The sequence below is a fragment of the Rosa chinensis genome, chromosome 4, assembly GCF_002994745.2.
Source record: "Rosa chinensis cultivar Old Blush chromosome 4, RchiOBHm-V2, whole genome shotgun sequence".
NCBI classification, from domain to species: Eukaryota; Viridiplantae; Streptophyta; class Magnoliopsida; order Rosales; family Rosaceae; genus Rosa; species Rosa chinensis.
The window spans coordinates 24,411,267-24,429,841 of NC_037091.1; the positions used below are offsets into that span (position 1 = coordinate 24,411,267).

The following is an 18,575-nucleotide window of genomic DNA, read 5'->3' on the forward strand; positions in this document are numbered from 1 at the left end:
GCGGAAGCAACAACCCTCAGAGATAGCCTTGTAAATGCTTGAGAGAAAGGCTTCACAAATGTCCAAGTGGAAGGAGACTCAAAACTTGTTATTGATACTGTTACTAGTATCATGAACCACCCTGGAGATTAATCAAGGTTGTTCAAGACACTCGGAAGCTTGGTGCAATGTTCTCTTCTATCACATTTAGACATGTTTTTAGGCAAGCAAACTTTGTAGCAGATGCTATTGCAAATTTAGGGCATAACTCTTATGATGGACAATCTTGGACTAACTTGGTTCCAAGCAATGCCGCTAAAGCCCTTTTGTTTGATTTTGTAAACTCTGGTTGCCCAAAGGGCTTCCATCTTTTATTAGTCTTTTCGCATAAAAAAAAAAAGGGAAATTTTTAAGAACAGTACATGAACTTAAGGCCACTCCGAATTAAGGTGGCTAACATTTATATAACCCAACATAAGTACATGAGCTTTGAAACCCGACCCACCTTTCATACATGCCGTTATCTTCTCTGTTAACACCTATACCATTATTTATTTTTCAAGGGGTAATATAGTATTTTTATCTCTCTCATTCCCCTCTCTCTCTCCCTCTCTCTCTCTCTCTCTCTCTCTCTCTCTCTCTCTCTCATTCCTTTGCTGAATCAGAGCGAGTGAATTATCACTCCACTACAACCTTGGCTCGGGTTTGGATATTAGTGTGCTCCTCTTGCTCCGCCTCAACTTTTGGCTCTGCGAAATCGGTGAGTTGTCGAGGAACATCGCGTCGGCCAGAAAATGGATGACTATGAGGAGATTGGGTTAAGGTCTGGATCTCCTCGATGAATCTGGAGTCGCATTAGGGGAAAAAATTGAGTCTTGGCTTGGGACCCTGACTCGAATCATGCTGCTGCATGTAGCAGCAGTAGGAGGAGGCCATGGAAGCCATCTGAGAAGAGCTAATCCTTAATTTCAGAAAGAGGGCTAAATTGAGTGAAGAGGTAGACATTTTGGTTAGAATTGATTGTTTATCAATAATCAATGAAATCAAAGGAATTGATTTAATCAACAATCAATAGACTCTGCTTTATTTTATTTTTTGCTCTTCTGGGTTTGGTTTCAAGTCAGAGGAGAGGCTGAAGGCGTTCAAGTTTTCAACTAGGTACTGCGATACTGGTGGCAATGGTGGAGGAGGGGTGTAGAGATAAATTTTGGGTGTGCATAGTAATCGGTGGTGTTGCATTCACAAGATTTTATTTAGGACCTTTTATTTATTTATTTATTTTTCCTTCATCATACTTGAAGAGACAGATTTACCCTTCAAAATATGCCAAGTTTCATACCCACTAACGGTGTTAGTGACGGCGTGTACACAAAGTAGGTCGGGTTTCAAAGCTCATATACTTATGTTGGGTTATATAAATGTTGGCCACCTTAGTTCATGTACTGTTCTTAAAAATTCCAAAAAAAAAAAAAGTGCAATATCTTTTTAGATTAGTCATTCTTGGTCGTTGGTGGGTGTGCTTAGTCAAACCTTATAGTTGTGGCAATTTAAGGGTACTTTTTGTGTGATCTAGGGTTTGCTCTTCATATTTTGATGTTACATACGTCTGGCTTTATGTCTCCACAAAAATAATAAAAACCTATGTCTATTCGGCCTAAAAGGATCATATCCCAATATTTCAGTACTAGTTATCTTGAAAAATACATACTTGCTTTGTCTCTAGCCATAGCATATGCAAAACTTAAGCATGATAGCATAATAATTTCCTCCACTTCAAAAAGACTATAGATGAACCTCGTCACACTCTTGAACACTTTTCCCGACTTTTAGAGCATTAGGTAGCTCTCCTTGGATGATCACTTTCCATCGTCCTACTTCTTCCCTAGTTTGAATTTAAAACTTCCTTTCCCCACCTTTTGTTTTTCTAGATAATTTTGCCTCGGCATCATTATCAAAAGGTGTTCCTTTATAGTCGGTTCCTTCATAGGGGAAAAGGCTCTTCCCACTACAACTCTATGCCTTTACAATCCCTTCTCACCCCCACCAATAATAGACGAACCATAATGCAAAATAAACTTTTCCTTTTTCTCTTCCAACTAAGGATTGGTAGATCGGTCGACCAATGACCCCAAGTGTAAAGATCTTTCAAGCTTAGAACACTTCTATTGTGTTAGAGTCGTGTCGTGTTATCAGAGTGTTCATCAGACTTGTTAATTAAGAACTTAATAATTGCATGACTCATTTAATGATTTGATTACACCCATTTCTCACAAATGCAGAACTGTTAATCAATCAATTGATGACAATCCATTGATCAAAGTTTTTCCCGAAAGGCTAATTGATAGAGTATTATGAGACAAAAGGCCCCATACTCTTTTAACTAGTGCAAGGAAAACTCCACTAAGTTTTTCTCTTTTTTCTTACAGGTATATGATAATCATGTCACCAAAGGTCAAACTTGAAGCAAACACAACAAATCATCACAGCTGGAAGAATTGTGAATTGAGAATCCTCCCTTCTAAAAAGTTTATGGTAGCTTCTTGCACTCAAAGCAAGCAAGACTTTGAAGCTCCCCTCCTTTTTTCCATCACCTTTTTAGTTTAGAATAAAGGGAAAGTGGCCTTACTTTTTCATGAGAACTAAATTCCAACGGCAGGACAAGCACCAATCAAGCAAAAGATATGTGAATTTTTTTTTCTTTATCAAATTCAAGGATGACCATCGGTGCCCCTTTCTCACTTGTACTATCCCCACTAATGTATCCAAAAAAAAAGTATATACACAACTAGAAGATTAACGACCCAAGTTCATCATCATTAGAAATTAGGTAATTCTTATGTGAATGCATGACTCACATCAACATTAGAAGGAAAAAGAGTCGTGAAGTCTTGCAATGTTGATATCTCTTGTGTTAGAGTCGTGGTAGTCTCTGACTCTCTGCAGGACTATAAGAAGAGTAAAAGGTCTCAATAGGAGGCAAGAGACTTCTTCAATTTGGTTAGACGATACTAATATGAAAGATGCTAAATCCCCACCTCATAAACAATTTTCAGAAACATGGGCATCTACTTCCTTTTTGGTTTTTGGGAAGTTTTTTGGAATCCTTAGTTGTTACTAACAATAAAAAATCAAAAGAGGGATGGAAAGCTACTTTTCTCCACTAATGGTGTGGAAATTTGGTTTTGTGATGCACTAATCTCTTCTACTTTACACATAAGCATTCAACTTTTGTAGGAAGAAATTAACAAAAGCTTTTCAAAGAATGACTGATCCTTTTGGATATATTGCAAAAGGAAGAGATGCCTACGTGAGACATTAATCAATAGATCATGCTATGGGAGCCAATCAAAACCATAAAGTTGGTTTTTAAAATGTGCATTTAAAAGTTAAAACGAGTCTTTAAGATGCTTTTATTTATTTATTTTTATTTTTTAAAAGAGGAACAAAGAGTTTCACTCATGTCCCCATGATGACTCGAACGGGGGCAGGAACAAAGGGTTTCACTCCTGCATTTAAAAGTTAAGACAAGTCTTTGAGATGCTTTTATTTATTTATTTATTTATTTTTATTTTTAAAAGATGAACAAAGGGTTTCACTCCTGTCCCCATGGTGACTCGAACCCATGACTTTGTACATAGGTAGTGGGTGCTCTAACCACTGAGCTAACACCACTTCGTCAAGTCTTTAAGATGCTTAAATGGGCCTATGTTGATTAAAAATAAAATTAGTGGATAACCCCTCCGTCCCCTCAAGAACTCTTTTTTTTTTTTTTTGGTTTTTTTTTTTAAACAAAAATTTCATCATATTAGGGAAGAAAAAAAAAAAAAAAAACACATACGAAAGGGTACGATAGAAAGAATCACTCGTAAGCAACAGCACCTACTCCACTAGTTATAGCATAAGTAGAAACTTACAAAAGGGTCCTATCATCAGGGATTAGAATTATGGAACTGAAGAGCAATAGCAGCTTGCACGTCTTATTGCTCAGACTGGAATAAGATGTGGGAAAAAAGATCCACCGCACTCATCTTGTCATTCTTAGAACTGGAACTAGGCCAACAAGCTCGTATTGAACTAAAGAAGAAGCTTGAGAGAAGCTACTACCCAATCTACGTACATTGATCTCATTGGTGGTACTCCTTTTGCTTTGTTAATGCTGTCATACAATCAAGAGTTCTTAAGCTACTTAATTTATTGGTAGAATATTAGGACGATGGGATCCAAACTATTTTGGTGTTTTATTTTCTTTGTTGCCTTTACTTTTTAGTCACTGAATAAGTGTGTAACGTACTCAAACTGTTAATGTGTGTCACTTACCATGAACGTTTCTGGTCTGACTAACTGTAGCTTCAACACTATGAAGAAGTTGATTTCCAACGCAAGTATCACTCTAATATTGACCTTGTACGGTCATGTAAACTACAACTTTGTATACCATTGCTATTTCCTCTCTATAATAGAATCACCATCTTTGCCAGCATGTGAAGGAAGCCTATCATCTAGGTGGAAGACAAACCTATATATCTTTGTTTCTGAATGATATATATAAGGATTAATTTCAGTTTACCCCCCTGAAGTTTGGGGGTGTCATCATTTCACCCCCTGCACTTTCAATTTTGAATTTTTACCCCCTAAACTTTCCAATTTCAATCAGCCGTGTCCAATTTTTACTATTCCGTCCAAATTGGACGTTAAGTTTGACTTTTGAAGGCTAAAATGGTCATTTCAACATAAAAAAATAAAAAAAAAATTTATTTTTTTTCTGTTTTTTAGTTTTTTTTTTCGGTTTCTTCGCTTTTTTTTTTTTTTTGTTTCTTCATATTGTTTTTTGTTTTTTTTTTTTTTGTTTTTTCTGTTTCTTAGTTTTATTTATTTATTTATTATTATTTTTTTTATTTTGTCTTCAACATATACACCACAAGTTATAATAGGTTTATGAAAACAAAAAAATACTCTAGGTAGTTGAAAGCCGCTCGCTGGTCTACGATATTTGTGACATATCTCCAATAAATTGAAGAATTTAGGATATATCCCCAATAAAGTGAAGAAATATCTGTAAAAAATAATTTTACACTTTATCTGTAAAAAATAATTTTACACAGATATTTCTTCACTTTATTGGGGATATACAGATATTTATAGATAAAGTGTAAAATCATTTTTTATAGATATTTCTTCACTTTATTGGGGATATATCATAAAATTCTTCAATTTATTGGAGATATATCACAAATATCGTAGACCAAAAATGATTTTACACAGATATTTCTTCACGTTATTGGGGATATACAGATATTTATTTACAGATAAAGTGTAAAATTATTTTTTACAAATATTTCTTCACTTTATTGGGGATATATCCTAAAATTCTTCACTTTATCAAAGATATATCACAAATATCATAGACTAGCGAGCGGCTTTCAACCACGTAGAGTATTTTTTTGTTTTTATAAACTTATTATAACTTGTGGTGTATAGGTTGAAAACAAAATAAATAAATAAAATAAAAATTAAAAAAAAATGAAGAAACAGAAAAAAAAAATTATATAAATAAATTATTTTTTTAAATTTTTTATGTTGAAATGACCATTTTAGTCCTCAAAAGTCAAACTTAAAGTCCAATTTGGACGGAATAGTAGACATTGGACATGGTTGATTGAAATTGGAAAGTTTAGGGGGTAAAAATTCAAAATTGAAAGTACAGGGGGTGAAATGATGACACCCCCAAACCTCAGGGGGGTAAACTGAAATTAATTCTATATATAAATAAACAAGGTAATCGAAAATCTTTAAAGTTGTTTAGCGTGTGTTTGTTTATATATGAAAAATCATTTTTCTCTCTTCGTCACACTTTCTTATATCTTCTTTGAGTGGTCCTAAGAGAGCCCAATTCTTTTGTAAATTGTAATTTATCAATCAATATGTGCAAGGGCATAGCCAGCCTAGGGTGATTAGTCAATTATTTTTGAATATTCTAAATGAAACTTCTAGCTATACCACTGAAAATGTGGTTTCCTAACATGTAAAAAGAGAGTGTACGTTGCTGGTTAGAGTGCATATTACAAAGATTTACGAAATGTTTGTGAAATATTGAATTCTTATATTGATGTGTCGTTTGGTACTTTTACAAACCAAAATTTTTATTTCTATGAATTTGTAGCATTGTTCAAATACCAAGTTTGCAGTTACAATTTGGAAGACAAAAATATTCACCTGCTCAATAATTGAACAAGAAAATTATGCTCGTCTGTCTTTATATCTAGATCCAATTGTTAAAAATAACAACTCAAACTTAAAAATAATATTTTCACTATTAGATCTAGATTATTTAAGAGTACTGATGAACATTTTTGTCTTCCAAGTTGCAACTACAACCGACCAATGGAGGCATTATTATTATAAGGTTCAGCACATATCTTTTTGGTTGATTAATCACATCCTGAGCTAGCTAGCTATAAATTTTGCATGATTTTCTATATATATTTTGATTCCCATTCCATAAATTATTAGTAGGCCATAAGAAGATTTAGATTCACTTGATCAATAAATTAAAAATCAAGTGCAGGTCAACCATGAAACTATGAAAGAGGTGTTTACAATGACATACATGATGAAAGTACACATATCTGTACCTCTTATAAAGATTTGCAAAGCAAATCCCGATAGACTTAAAATCCCCAAATCCCAGATATGTACGCATGGATATCTAATGCTAGCTGGTTGCATCGAACAACCAATACAGAATGGAGGTCGAACGTGACAACATATATATAGACATTATTTTATGCACCTGTTCTTGGGGTAAACTCGATTCAAAGTTGAATGCAAGGTAAAGCTCCATGTTTGAACATAAATTTTTCACTGCAGCACATTAAATTCTAGCGGTTGAATGAGAGGGAGATTATAGTTTTTGATGATAATGCTTCTAATTACGTTAGATAATTATCATTAAATATTATTAACGATCGAGCTGAATTAAGAGTGTCACGAAAAGAGAAGAATGATGAGCCGGTTAATTGAAGTTAGAAAAAGAGTGTTTCTATTGGGAACTCAAAATCTACTCACTTGACCTAACTCTATTCTGAATTATTAAATGACATACTAGAGGCTGCTGTCGGAAGGGAAATTGAATACTAGAGGCATGGGAGCTTCTTGGAGAAGGGTTTGGCTCGGACTTTGGTATGGATGGTTTTGGCGACGAGCACCGGACGACGTCTTGAGCGCGGTGGTGGTTTGTACAGGAGGGTGCGCCTCGTCGAGGGACCTCCAAGACCGACGATTCGGAGATACTCGGTGGCGGTGCGAGGTGCTGGATCGGAGGGCATGGCTTAGCAGTGAAGCTAGTGTGTAGCAGCGCGGCTCGATTTAGGCGGGGCGGCGGCATGGGTAGGGATGACGTTGGGTCGCGGCGACGGGGACCAGCAGAACTACATCGAAACTGTGCATGTGGCCATTGGGTGAGGAAGATGGAGTGTGGGCTTAAGTCAAGGCAATCCTTTTGGGCCTTGAGTTTGGACCTCTTTTCTTAGGCTGCCTTCTTGGGCTGGATGATTTTGGGCTAGGGCTTTTGCCCTTGGTCCAACTCTATGTCTTTAGCTTTTTGTCTAATTACAATAAAGTTCCTTGTATTAGAAACCTAGATCTCTAGCGCCTCCTGCGTAATACTAATGGAGGATCCTCGCTACCTCTACATATTTGATTATATAATGAGATAGTCTATTTCTATGTACCACTGTGGATACTATCACTATCTTCTTGTCTGTCTATGCCCTTAAATGACAGCGAAAGGGTATGTAATGGCATATTCTAGCTTGTGATGATTATATATGACAATCATTGATTGATTGATTCAAAAAAAAAATATTTGTTTATTAATATTTATATTATGTGAAGGCATATATGGTACTTCAAAAATTTAAACATTCTCTCAAGAATTGACTTAATTATATAAGATTTAGAAAACATAGAATATAAAATAAACTTTATTTGGCCTATTTTATTTTTTTGTAATGATTCATATCATTCATTCAAAAACTCAAGCCAAAACAGCACTCACATACGTTTCCATTGGTAATAATCTGTTAAGTAGGTAAGAAACACATTGTACATATAACAGTACCACTCATTCAACATCAAAGCTCACTTGTTTCGATCAGTAAGCTTACAGATTGACTAAGCAACACAAAATCAAACTTTAGGTGAGATTTCCTTCATCAATGCACTCAGTTGTGGTGCTCCAGAAATCTCCTTAATTTAATGTTTAAACACCGCATAGACACTAAAAACAAAATAAACTAATTAATTTTCTCGTTAATTACTCTTAGAAAGAACTTGCAGGGTAAGTCAACGTTAGATGTTCCATAGCTGCATTCTCTTACTTTTGGGAGGCTTCTTATTCTTTGCTCCCAGAGACCTTCCACGTTTCTACTTTGCTCCCAGAGGCTTTCCATGCACGTTTCTTCTTTGCTTCCTTGTTCCCCAAATAGGGATACAGAAGGAAGAAAAAGAAGAAGAAGCTGAAAGCTCCCGAAACCATCACCAAACCCTCGACATCTGCTAAAGCACCAAAAGCCAACAAGCCTTTCAAGTTTAACTAATCACATGAAGAAAAACTACCCAGTTACAAAGATTGGCTAGGCAAGAAGGGTAGGTAATTCCTTGATTCTTATTTCTACCTTTTCCTTAGAGGTTAACCTTATAAATGTAGAACCTCATAGTTGGTGCTTAGATTGTGGCTCAGCTTTGCTCATTGTCAATTGCTTGCAGTGGTTCACAAAGAAGAGGGCGAAGTGATGTGTTAGGAAGATGTCTAATTTTGGATGATGTTTTTATATATGTTCCTATTATGAAAAGAAGCTTTCTATTTCTCTTTTGAGTAGAATTGGTTTTAGTTTATTGAATGACGCAAATGGAATAAAAAAATATCAAGAAATTTCATATGGAATTGTTCTCATGTCTCTATGAAATTATTTAAAAATTAATTGATCAGTTTCTCAGCATGAATTTTTGCTTGTTGAAAATGATGGCATATCAAGAAATAACATTGTTAATGGTGTTCAAGGAACTAAATTCAATGAAAATTGTGGTTACCTAGCCTGTGGCATCTGAAGCTACGCCTTTTCTCAAAAGAGAGGCTATAGTTTCTGGTTAAAAATAAAATATTTAATGAATACATTTTTTTAAATCTAGATATGTGTAGAAAGCTTTACAGGAAAATTGCCAAACACGGGAAAGAAAATAGCTATCAGGAGACAACAAATTCTAAAAATCATTCATAGAGACATATGTGTGCCCTTTCAAACACACAACCATATGTGGAAATCACCAATTCATCACCTTCATTGATGATTTCTCTAGATACTGTCAGTTTTTTCTTATCTTAGAAAAATTTCAAGCCCTAGAAGCCTTCGAAATATATAAGACAAAAGCAAAAAACCAGTTGGAGAGGATGGTTGCATTGATGTATTATATAACTTCAATAGATCGTGTCCTTTAATCACCTTTAAATGCTATATTTTATTCTCTTAAATAAAAAAAGATTATTATCACAAATGGTATCTGAACTATACCTCAATCTTATCGATGATACCTGAACTTCAATTTTAATCACAACCAGTACCCGAACTTTTCGATTTCATTTTAAATAGTACCTAGAGCCACCTCTAGTCACTATTCCGACTAAAAACGGCATGTGAGGCGGTCATAGTGATGATTTTTTATGATTTCAATGGTTGCGATCATATGTAGTGATGATTTATTGGTAATACACTTGCCTTGAACCTTTTTTCTTTTTTTTAGATTTGGCTTTTTGGACGGAATAGTGACCGAATATGGCCTTAGGTACCATTTAAAATGAAATCGAAAAGTTCGGGTACTGGTTTTCGTTCAGGTATCATCGATAAAATAGAGGATAAGTTCAAGTACCATTTGTGATAATAACCCAATAAAAATATTAAAAAAAAAAAATCCAAGAATATACATGTTTCTTTGTTTTTCTTAAGTTTTTTTTTTTAATTTTTAAGAATTAAAAAATCTATGTTAAAATAGAAATGTTTGAACCCGCAATTATTTGGTTTAGTGACATCAATCTCTCATTTAAAAATAATATGTACTTAGTTTAAACTTATGGACAAATAATCAGTTAGTGTGTAGGGTTTTACCTAAAATCACAAACCTTAGCGAGTCCAAGCGTCCAACTACAACCTATTGGCCAGCTCGCAAGAACCAAAAATTTCTCTTTTCTTTTGTCTCCAAAAGAGGCATCTCCTTTTTTTTTGAATGAATTCTGGCGAAGAATTCGTCCAAAGCCCCGAAAGATTCTGATTCTCAGGGCATTACAAAGGTAAAAACAAACACTGTAAAGACAAAGCACCCCTAGCCTCATAAAGTTGTCAAAAGCCCCCACCATGCATAATGCCTACTCAAAAGCTGCTAATACACACAGAACCCACTCCGATATAGCCTACACAAGTACGTACCCTCCCTCCTCTGAGTCCTCTCTCCTCCAGACCAAGAAATCCAGCACTTAGATTTCTCTGTTATATATGCATGCAGTTCAGAGAGAGAGAGAGAGATGGTAAAGGTGATGGAGGCAATTCACTATAAAGCTCGAACACGCGCCCGGAGAGACAGTGGACAAAAAGCTGACTTACACAAAAACTTAAACGCGTTCCAGAAACACAAGAGAGAAAGAGCACGCACTCATGTCAAGGTCGACTAGATCTTTTCAAAGCCCACTGTGAAAACAACGAGAGGAGGGAATAAATTAGAACAGTACAGTCTGTGAAGACTTTGCTTCTTTCACCATGATGATAAAACCCTAGCTTGTTCGAAAAAGGAAATTTGCGGATGCATTGATGCTTGTACAATACGATATGGGTCTTTTGACTACTTCTTCTTCTGTCTCCTACTGATCCTGGAATTCAACTCCTTTTAATTTTCCACAATAAATGGGTCGGAAAATGTTATCCTCTAGATATTGAATGCCAAAAGTGAATGTGCATTTTCTATTAACATGCAAAGAACTCCCGAAATTGGCGCCGAGTTTCAGTCTGTGTTCCATTTGGGGGATATGACCTCATTTTTTATTGAGGGTTTTCAGATTATAATGATTTGGGAACAGAAACTACAGGTGTGAATTATGGGGAAGGGGATGGTGCTCTATACGCGTTCACTTACATTGTATCCCTCTTGGAGAAATAAATCTCTCTTTTCTCTTGGTGGAATTAAATCTATACCACCACCAGAAATAGTGTGGATGACATAGCTTAGCCTCTATTTTTATTTTTATTTTTATTTTTATGGGGAAAATTTCCTAGCTCAAAAGGGTTTTAAGTAGTGAATATCCCATTTCCATTTTTAAATACTATTTGACACCCTAGATGATATCTTCTCTTTTAATCCTGTATGCGAGAAAATTTCCTTGACCAAAAGGGTCGCAACTTTTTTATATCAGCAATTTTGTAATGGATCTATAGAGGATATGGTTTGTTTAGAGCTTTAAAAACCCACAAATGATAATAACTTAATAAGCAAGCTCTTACTGCAGATGCGAAAATAAGCGCTCTACTCCTGTAACACATGCACACCAGGTGCCATTCAATATACAGCCAAAAAATTTAAATTCCATGCTCGGTAATTATAAGAGAGATATTCGCAAATGTATTATGCTGTCAAACCGTTAATTTAATAGCTATCCCTATAAAAACGACCACCTGCATCTTTTACCATGTCACATTTCTTTTTAGTTGGGAAGTTCGTTTCTTTCTGTTAAGTACATTGAATTTGAGAGTCGTGATGCAAGTGAAAAGAAACTTAATGGAGAGGAGAGGAGAGGAGAATGGCTGACAAGATGGGTGTGAAATGAAGGTACTAATCACCTACGGCATTCAATATGATCCACGCAAGCTGGCAAAGAGACTATGATGACAGTGAACAAAGATGTGATCCAGGTTTAACCAGTGTTACCTGGATTGCGGGTCGCTAAGGTACGGGAACGCAATACGGGTACGCGGTACGCCAGCACTTATAATACGCGGTACGATAATTATATACATATATTATTTATAAACTTGAACTTACCAATAAATTTATGGATTATTTAATATATTTATATAATGATTATTGTAAATAAATAATAATTAAAAAAGACAGAATAGGGAAACTATATCTTCCCAGTTCCCACAATACCAAAACTTCTATTTGTACATAATTACAACTTCTCTCGCATATTTTTCTTTCTTTCATACTATCCCAACCTTTCTCCAGGAGTCTGAGCCCTAAGCCTCAAAAAGTAAAAGGCTATTGATGAGTCTTCCACTAAGGGCAATTCAGTTTCCTTTCTAACCTTGTTTAATTGAGATATTGAGAAGTGAAGGAGAATAATCGAAACTGTACGATTGAATCATTATATTGGGAACGCTTCTACCAACGATCTGGATCGCGACCGTATTGCGTTCTGGGTCGTGCGATCCGGATCGCGGTACGGAAGCAAAACCAGCGAACCCGGTAACTCTTTTAACCAGCAACAATGCAATCAATATCTGACCATCCCTTACATTAGCCTAGAGGAAAACCAAACAGTAAAAAGATCTTTTGTCCTAATAATACAGACGTTTCAGGACAACTAAAGAGGTTAGGGATTAGTTATGACAATGCCCTTTGAAGAGTTCTAAGGGGTTTACTAGCTTGACTGAAAGGAACACTTGCCCCTGACTGCGGAGAGTTGGCCTGTGCCGCAGACTTCGTTCCATAGCTTTTAGCAGAGTATAGTTAACAATGCTTACTAACCAACTATATTGCTAAAAACCAAAGCCTTCTGGCTCTCCGATGTACCGAAATATAATGGATATTGCTAGATCAGGAGTATTGGTGCTTTCACAGAACCCACTTGGTATACCAACTTTTGTGAATGCGGATCTACTAGTAAGGCCCAAGTTGCTGATGGATAACAAGTCGTGATGGATTTCAACAACTTGGCCCATTAACCGAATAGGCCCATACACAACGAATAACTGAAACTTCAGTAGGTTTCTTTTGTACCTGAATATTCACTCGACAGAAATTAATCATAAGGTTCCCGAGTTATACATTAATCTTGGCTGCACAAAATAAAAATCATATTTCAGCAAACTCAAATTGATGAAGTGTATTACAAATTATGGTCCGGGGATGTAGATACTCTGCTGAAATATTGTGCCACAATAGAGAGACCTGTATTCTTGTTCCCTTTGTCCTCATCCACTGCATCAATTTGGTTTAAGGACAACATGCTGCGAGGAGAAAAGGCATGAGAAATTAGATGTCCTATGGAGAGACGAACATCAGATTAAGCTATTGAATGGTAGAAAGAGAATATAAGAATCTCCTTTAATGACTCTTAACACATGAGATATCGAACAAGTACCTTAACTTGCGTCCTATTATAAGTGTAAGTTATGTGAACACACCCATCACTAGCTTGAATAACAGCTGGATATGAGAACTCCATGTCCAAATCCTCCTCCAATGTCACGGCATCATGCCATGAGTCCCCATCATCATCGGAGAGCGCAACTTTAAGTACACCCCTTGAGATTGTATTATATGCAAGTAAAATAGAGCCATCTCTTAGCTTTACACCATCAATACCTAATTGGGTGAAATTTGAGTAAGCAAGATTGAATATCAGAATCGAAAGACCAGATTTATTTAGCCGATGTACGTTACATGCACTCATTTAGTTTTGTTGAATATGATTTTCATTGATATGTATGTTTACAATTGTACAATTATATAGCTAAGATCTGCTCTACTGTTACCAACAGAATTCAATGCTATAAATACAAATATTCAAAACTAATCTACAGTTACACAATCAGTTTTGATTGTGGAGAGGTTACACAATCAGTTTTGCTTGTGGAGAGGTTACACAATCAATTTTGATTGTGGAGAGGAAATAAATATAGGAGAGTGATTTTCTCTAACAAGTTTGATTTCAAATAAACAGAAAATACTATAGCAACTAACAACAATGTAATCAAATTGATTAATTTACCAACTGCAGACCTGACGCTACAATAAAACTCCATTCTGAACAAAATGCACTCCATTTTCTATTTCCAGTTGAACACATTATGCATTTTCAATGTTAATATAATACCTTCAAAAATGTAAGAATTGATAACGAACCAAACTCAACCAACCTGAGTTTGGATTGGGGAGATCAGTAGGTTTTGCATATTCCCAGTTTTGGCCACCATCGTGGGATTCTGAGATACAAACTCTACCAATGTGATCAAAGGATCGCATTAAAAGGCGCAAGGTCCCTTTTGCAGTCTGGTAAGGAACTGGTTGAATCACACTAAGAGTTTCATTTTCAATGTAAATAGGACCATACTTTCTCCAAGACCTAAGAGAATCCGTTGCGACCTGTTGAATCATATAATGTCAGCTAACCAACCAAAATTCAGGAAGATGTAACCACTCTACCTAACTGAGTTCTGTAACAACCTCCACCCATGCCCCCCAAGAGTTCCAACTTTCAACGGAGGATCCACAGAGCAAAACTCCATTTTCCAGCAGGATAGGCTGAGTAATAGCAAAATAGCGAATAGTGTTGTCTTTTAGTATCAACCACGATTCACTTTTGATCACATGTACCAAACTCTAACATATGAACTCCAGTAATACCTTATTCTTTATTGGTCCTAATATACCAGGAGGAAGTTGTTCTCTTTCTGTCCAGGTAACACCTTTATCATATGACCTCTTCAAGCATCCACTCCATCTTCGATTAATCAAACAGAAAGTCAGCAGAAGCCAAAAAATAATACAAAAGAAATAAAAATTGTAAAGACATCTAGGGGAAAAATCTTAAGGAGCATAATCATAAACCAATAAAACATAATTACTTCATTACTTAAGTTGGTTATTAACTATTATTGATAAAGAAAAGCTCCATTCTGGGATTCATCTAACTAGACAAGAAAAAGTTAACAGTTACATTTCCATGAAGGCAAGTATACGTACCATGGATACACAGGCAAAAATCTTCTAATTCAGAATTTTGAAGGATATCATGGAAAGAGACCATATGAAAATGAACTATAGCTAAGCACAAAAGTCCAACGGGAAATCATCAATGTTTAAGTAGAAACTTAGAATAAAAAATAAAAATAAAAAGAATCCTTCAGCTCAAGAAAATCAAGTAATAGATAGTGGATACATATATTAGGGGGAGGCAGTTCATAATTTGCTGCCCAGTTTGGTTATAAGTTATAGCCTTTGTAGCATAAGGTTTTCACTCGATCTTTTCTGTGTCAGATAGATTGTGTGCTTCACCACCCCCACCCCCACCAACCATAAAATTAAAAATTGGATTTAATATGCAAAAAAATTGAAAACTCTTATATCCATATCCTGTTTCAAACAAAAAGCAATCTAGTTTGGTCCAGCTAGTTGACTTGCCATAAGTATAACACCACCTACAACCTAAGAGTTAGGATTTGATCCAAAGAGATTTGGCCTGCTAATCTAGTTTTGCCCAACATGAAGGAATTTTCTTTTGTAATTAATATAGATGCCATGAAAATGATTTCAAATCATGCAGAAAGCTCTCATTACTCTTCCTTTTTGTTTTGGGTGATATTAGCTATGTGAAATTCAAATAGTACAAAATAGTTAGGAACTTATGAACATACTACTTGTACAGAGATACCAAAAAAACATCAAACAAAATGGAAGATTATGGTAAAACTTGATTGCAAACTTTCAGGACAAATTTACTTTTGAACCTCTTGTCCTATTTTATAGAACAACAGCAGCTCCTCTGATGGAAGTTTGAATAACACGGGGTTCCACATTGGAACATCTGGTTGTTCATCAGCAATGATAGGCGGCTGCCAATAGCCATTCTGCCCAGAAAAATATATACTCTCAGTGTTAAGAAAAAACATAAAAGTTCAGTGAGGACCTTATCAAGAGTATAAGAACAAATCTACTACGAAAAAATAATAAACTTCAGTTGTAGTCCATTTAATACTTTATATCCAAAGAAAAGATACATATACAAGTCAACAAGCAAAAATGTGGAGAACAGTAGATGAGATAACTTTCTTAGAATGAAAGCAAATCCATGAATTCTGTAAATTTATTTTTATGTCAATCTGGATCTGTACAGAGTATATGTTTTCACGCACTATATAGAATTTATTTTTCCAAAAGCAACCCCTATGTATTAGGTTTAAGGTTTAACACTGAGAGAGTTCCCTTACAATTTCACAGAAATGTGTAATATTTGGCAATTACAAAAGTCATGGTACCAAATTGGATACTCAATGTACATAAGCAGAATACAGATTCACATGTACACAGGCACACACGTGTGTTATTGCCATCCAGAGTAATTGGAATTAAGGATACAGACTAAGTTATTGCCATCCAATGGATTACAAAGATGGGTTACCTTGCAAGTCTGCAACCAAATTTTCACATCAGGTGCTCCCTCTGATGACCCTCCAAAATAGGCAACCAAAAAATGATCTTTATCGACCTACGAAAACAACAAACAATGACTGGTCTAGCCAACTTATACGGTAAATGTAAAAGACTCAATAATCTCAAAGAACTAACAACTCTCTCATAGTTTTTAAACATTTTCACCTCAACAATGGTAGAAGCATGACAGCTATTGAAAGGAACAGAATTTGCAGCAAATGTATATTCCTGTAACACAGGCCCCTCGAGAAAACGGTCCTTCCTCATATTTATTCTTGGGGGAGCAGACATTAAGGTTTCTGCAAATATTCTATCCAACTTTCTGCATAAATTTCGAGCATTATGTGTTTTTGTTAATGAAATAATTCTAAATTACATGCATATTAAGAATGTGCATCAACATAATTTACCCACGGGAAACCAACTTCAAATACAAAACTGAATTTCAATATGGGATGTTTGTGGGTGCTATCAAAATGCATGAAATAAAATGGAACAAGTAATTGAGAGTAAAAAGGGTCATAAAGGACCTGATAGGAGAGACACGAAAAGGGTGAAGCAAGTGGTGACTGGAATTGAAGAGAAGAGGGGAAAAGGAGAAATTGCTGCGGAATCTAGAGAGTGGGTTATGCAGATCAGAGACATGGAGCATGGTCAATAGCAAACCCAGAAACAGAGACAGCGACATAAGCAACGCAATGCTTCTCACTGATTTCCACATTTCTACATTCTTCATGGATATTACTTGAAAACAATTATATGAGAGAGAGAGAGTTCCTAATGCAGTTGCCATCGCATGAAATAAGATATGTACTTGACTTTTTGTATGACAGTCACAGAGTCACACAGAGAGTGGAGAGAGTGATTAACAGCTGCTGAATTAAAATTAAAATAAAAAGGTTATTTTGGGCCCTATTGTCTTAACAGTACACACTTCAACAAACTCAAAGTTGGAATCGATCCCTTCCTCTCTCGGTTTCCTCGGTCTTTCTGCTGGATAGTTTAGGCGTTGGTTGTGATCATGGTTTTCGTTTGTAATTTTAGTTCTCCGTTAAAAAAAAAAAAAAAAAATCACATGTGGTAGAGTTGGTAAGAATTTTCAGGTGTGGAACTCTTTATTGGGGTTCGAATCCCACTGACGCTGATTGGAGTTAAATCTCAATTTATTCTTGGTGGCCAGGAGAATGAAGTGTTCTGACATGATCCCTTGATACGGATTAGTCTTTAGACTTAGAAAGCCTTTAAGGAATCATGTGATCTCGATAAAACAAAAGAGTTTTTATCATAGGTGGGATTTGAACTTTTTTAGACCGGATAGAATGGTACTTGGATTTTCAAAGTGATCAAATAAGTACCTGGACTTTCAAAACTATATCATTAAGGTGCTTCCGTCTATATTCTGTTAAGTGCATAGGTAAATCAGACATTTTACTAAAATTACCCACTAAAATGACTGTCATAACTCATAACCTCATGACATGGACAAATACAAAATACATTTCCTTCCTTTTATCTTACTTTCCCTCCAAACTCTTTCCTCCAACACTATTCATGTGAAACTTTCCATCAAATATTACCTTCAATTATTATCTCCCGATATATGATAACAATATCCAACATTCCAACACCATGCTTTCTTGAATAAGTTTTATTGTTCTTCAAAAATTAGTCTAGAATTGCAATTAATTTTTACATAGTAAAATTAGGAAACAAAAAAAAGAGGTTATTATACAACAATGTATTCTAGAAAAACGAAGCATAACTATAAAAATTAAGGGTGTGTAAAAGTAAATTGAGAATTTGAATTGGTCTACTCATTTCATTTCATAGTCCCTTTATAACTCATTTCATTTCATAGTCCCTTTATATAGAGAGAATTACAACGGAAATATCAATTACAATGATGACATTAAATGCTGATTGATCTGTAATTGTGCTAATTGATGGTAATCACTGATTCCTTGATTCTCTCTCCGTCAGTCGCTTTGATGAAGGCACATAATATATTTTTCCTTTAACACTCCCCCTTGTGCCAAGTCAAAGATGAAATGGTGCATGAGCTGTTGTCTCACTAAAAACCTTGCCAAGTAACAATAAAAACCCTGTGGAACAAAAAATAC

At 35.4% G+C, this 18,575-nt stretch overlaps 1 protein-coding gene across 2 annotated transcripts; it reads right to left on the bottom strand.

Moving 5' to 3' along the window:
- Positions 1-12,915: 12,915 nt before the first annotated feature.
- Positions 12,916-17,296, bottom strand: LOC112196339. 2 transcript variants are annotated; one of them, XM_024336652.2, is made up of 9 exons: positions 16,986-17,296; positions 16,621-16,777; positions 16,424-16,510; positions 15,745-15,872; positions 14,650-14,746; positions 14,470-14,547; positions 14,163-14,388; positions 13,385-13,608; positions 12,916-13,250 (listed from the first exon to the last, which is right to left on the bottom strand). In XM_024336652.2, the coding sequence occupies exons 1-9, from the start codon at positions 17,246-17,248 to the stop codon at positions 13,227-13,229; spliced, it is 1,284 nt and encodes a 427-aa protein (XP_024192420.1). In that variant the 5' UTR covers positions 17,249-17,296; the 3' UTR covers positions 12,916-13,226. The 2 variants fall into 2 exon arrangements, with proteins under 2 accessions (XP_024192420.1, XP_040373586.1); XM_040517652.1 differs by having other exon boundaries at positions 17,233-17,288.
- Between the last annotated feature and the right edge of the window lie 1,279 nt (positions 17,297-18,575).

Coding starts and splice junctions, on each gene's coding strand:
- LOC112196339 (XM_024336652.2), bottom strand. CDS start 17,248: ATGGCAACTGCATTAGGAACTCTCTCTCTCTCATATAATTGTTTTCAA. Junction 14,747..15,744: donor ATAGGACAAGAGGTTCAAAA/GTAAATTTGTCC, acceptor GATTAATCGAAG/ATGGAGTGGATGCTTGAAGA. Junction 13,609..14,162: donor TCTCCCCAATCCAAACTCAG/GTTGGTTGAGTT, acceptor TCACCCAATTAG/GTATTGATGGTGTAAAGCTA.